This window comes from Homarus americanus, unplaced genomic scaffold (assembly GCF_018991925.1).
Source record: "Homarus americanus isolate GMGI-L3 unplaced genomic scaffold, GMGI_Hamer_2.0 scaffold18453, whole genome shotgun sequence".
In the NCBI taxonomy this organism is placed as follows: Eukaryota; Metazoa; Arthropoda; class Malacostraca; order Decapoda; family Nephropidae; genus Homarus; species Homarus americanus.
Window position 1 is genome coordinate 36,940 of NW_024746232.1, and position 2,509 is coordinate 39,448.

The window sequence follows — 2,509 nt, forward strand, 5'->3', positions numbered from 1 at the left end:
CTTACGTGAGACTCTACTTTGCTGTTCCTCCAGGCTTACGTCAGACTCTACTTTGCTGTTCCTCCAGGCTTACGTCAGATTCTACCTTGCTGTTCCTCCAGGCTTACGTCGTCCTTCAGAACAATAACAAACTGAATACGCCATATTTCTCAGCATCAAAACACGTTGTTCCTTCATATAGATTATTATTTGTTCAAAGTGAAAGAAAGTCAAACTAACAACAAAACAATAATAGTTTCCCATTTTCTACGATTTCAGGTGTTCATCTTTTATTAAGTTTTATAGTTTGGAATATTATCAAGAATCAACATAAAAATTTACGACGTATATAAATAAATGTCTCTTTCTCTCCTTCCTACGCCATCTTTTATTCCTCCTCTCTCTAACTTATCTCTAAATCTTCCTCTTTGTCCTCCAATGTCTTTCTTTCTTCACTTAGCCTCAAGTCTGTCTCCCTCTTCACCTCCCCCCAACCTTCTATCACCCCACTCCCTGGCTGCCATATCCTTCCCTCCAGCTCATTTTCCTTCTCCCCATCTTCTAAGTTACTCTTTCTCTTTCATCACTTCTTATCGTCATCACTCCTCTCTCTACCTCTCACGCATTTTCCTCCAACACCTCCCCCCTACCCCAGTTCACTTTAGGACCTTGAGTACAACCACTACTACCTGTCTTAGTGGCAAGCGTGAGGGTATATATAGCTCGCCTCCAGCACACACACAACATCCTCAGCTGATCCTCACACCGACAACATCACCAACATGAAGCTCGTGAGTACTGACCCAACACAGCTGCTGCCTGGCTAAGTCTTCTCCGTGTTGACATCCAGAAGCAGGTGGTCAGCTTTGCATTCATGTCTTCGTTGGTTACTCCAGTGTTTCTGTGGATAAAGGCAACGACACTTGCTCGGTCTCTTAGTGTTTATGTCCACCAGTAGTGATTATAAACAAGAGAGTCAGAGGGAGAAGGGAAGTCGACCGACCGAGGGCTGCTTCAGATTAATCTAAACCTTTGGCTGAGAAATTTATATTAAATCCTTCATCACGATTGATTTCCGTCTACTTAGCCTCAAATAATTCTGTCTTCTGTTTCACATTTCATCCCTATTATTAAAAATAGAATCAGGGTATTTTTCCTCCTATATGTTGTTTAATCGTCCATGGAACTGCACCTTTTCTTGAATTTTTTTCCACCGAAGAGTAACTTGACTGTGACCGTGTACAGGCTGTCACCCATAAGCTACTGGGTCTTAGCATATGCTGGCAGCCGTGATACACTTACCCTTTCATATGACCTTTTTGTTGTCTCATCACTGAACATATATAAGCTACTGAGTCACCTTGTATGTTAGACTTCTATTGAAATTTGAGGAGAATGTCAAAATTTGAGGTTTCTCTGGACGTCAAAATCTTCACTAAAGACGCATATTTATAAACACAAGGATGTTATATTCTTGGCCGATGTGACGAAGTATTTATCCATGAATCAACCAAAAAGCCAATTAATTACTCAATCTGCCATACTCAGTCAGAAAGAGTCTCTCGGAATCAACACTAACTCTATTCACTTTGTTCCCTCACTCACCACGACAGTTTGTGTTTGCCTGCCTCGTGGTTCTGGCAGCTGCCCGACCTCAGAAAGATGCCGAGACGGTGGTTGACGAGCGCAGCGACTCTGGTGACGGCAACTTCAACTTCAACTTTGAGACGAGTCACGGCATCTCCGAGCAAAGGACTGGCGTGCCCGGCGCCGAGGGTCAGGTTAACATGGAGGGTGTCTTCAGGTAGGTGACAATTAATTTTTGTTTTTGTTTTCATAACTTTTGTTGATAAACTATTTTTTCCTCTTTGCTGATGGTGATGAAGATATGCTTTTGGAAATCATATATTTATTATTTACCTTTTTTGCAGGTTCCCATTGGAAGATGGATCCATTGCAGAGGTTCGCTTTATCGCCAACGAGAACGGCTACCAGCCCGAGTCTGCCCTCATCCCCACATCCCACCCCCTACCAGCTCACGCCATCGAGCAGATCGCCTTCGCTGAAGAACAGCGCGCTCGAGGAATCACCTTCGAGTAAATCAATGGTTTTCTGACCCAACTGCCCAACGCCCTCGTCACCTTCTCGACACTTCCTCCTTGTACATACAGAACTCTGATCACAGGTTTTGACTCCCCTCCAGCTCCTACCAGACCTCTGAACACAATCCAGCAGATACACATGTGTACAGTCAATAAAAATTTTTGCAGGCCAATATGAATTTTAACTGTGTACTTCTATCCTTACTGACTGTATTATGTTACTAACCTTACTTGTGTTAGTCATATTTACAGCACTAAACTTGCAACTACTTTTACAGCCAAAGTAGACAAGTAATTTGTTGGTGGTAAGGCGTTCTTACCTCTCACCAACTTGCTTCAGTTTTAATCCTGTACAAACACCTGATTAGAGTAGGAAAAACTCATGAGAAACAAGGATATATATATATATATATATATATATATATATA

At 42.2% G+C, this 2,509-nt stretch overlaps 1 protein-coding gene across 1 annotated transcript; it reads left to right on the forward strand.

The window, feature by feature from the left end:
* Positions 1–669: 669 nt before the first annotated feature.
* On the forward strand, positions 670–2,254 carry LOC121879166 (cuticle protein AM1159-like). Its single transcript, XM_042385764.1, has 3 exons — positions 670–770; positions 1,593–1,783; positions 1,911–2,254. Exons 1-3 carry the CDS (start codon positions 762–764, stop codon positions 2,077–2,079), a joined length of 369 nt encoding a protein of 122 aa, XP_042241698.1. The 5' UTR covers positions 670–761; the 3' UTR covers positions 2,080–2,254.
* Positions 2,255–2,509: the final 255 nt, after the last annotated feature.

Coding starts and splice junctions, on each gene's coding strand:
- LOC121879166 (XM_042385764.1), top strand. Junction 1,784..1,910: donor AACATGGAGGGTGTCTTCAG/GTAGGTGACAAT, acceptor CCTTTTTTGCAG/GTTCCCATTGGAAGATGGAT.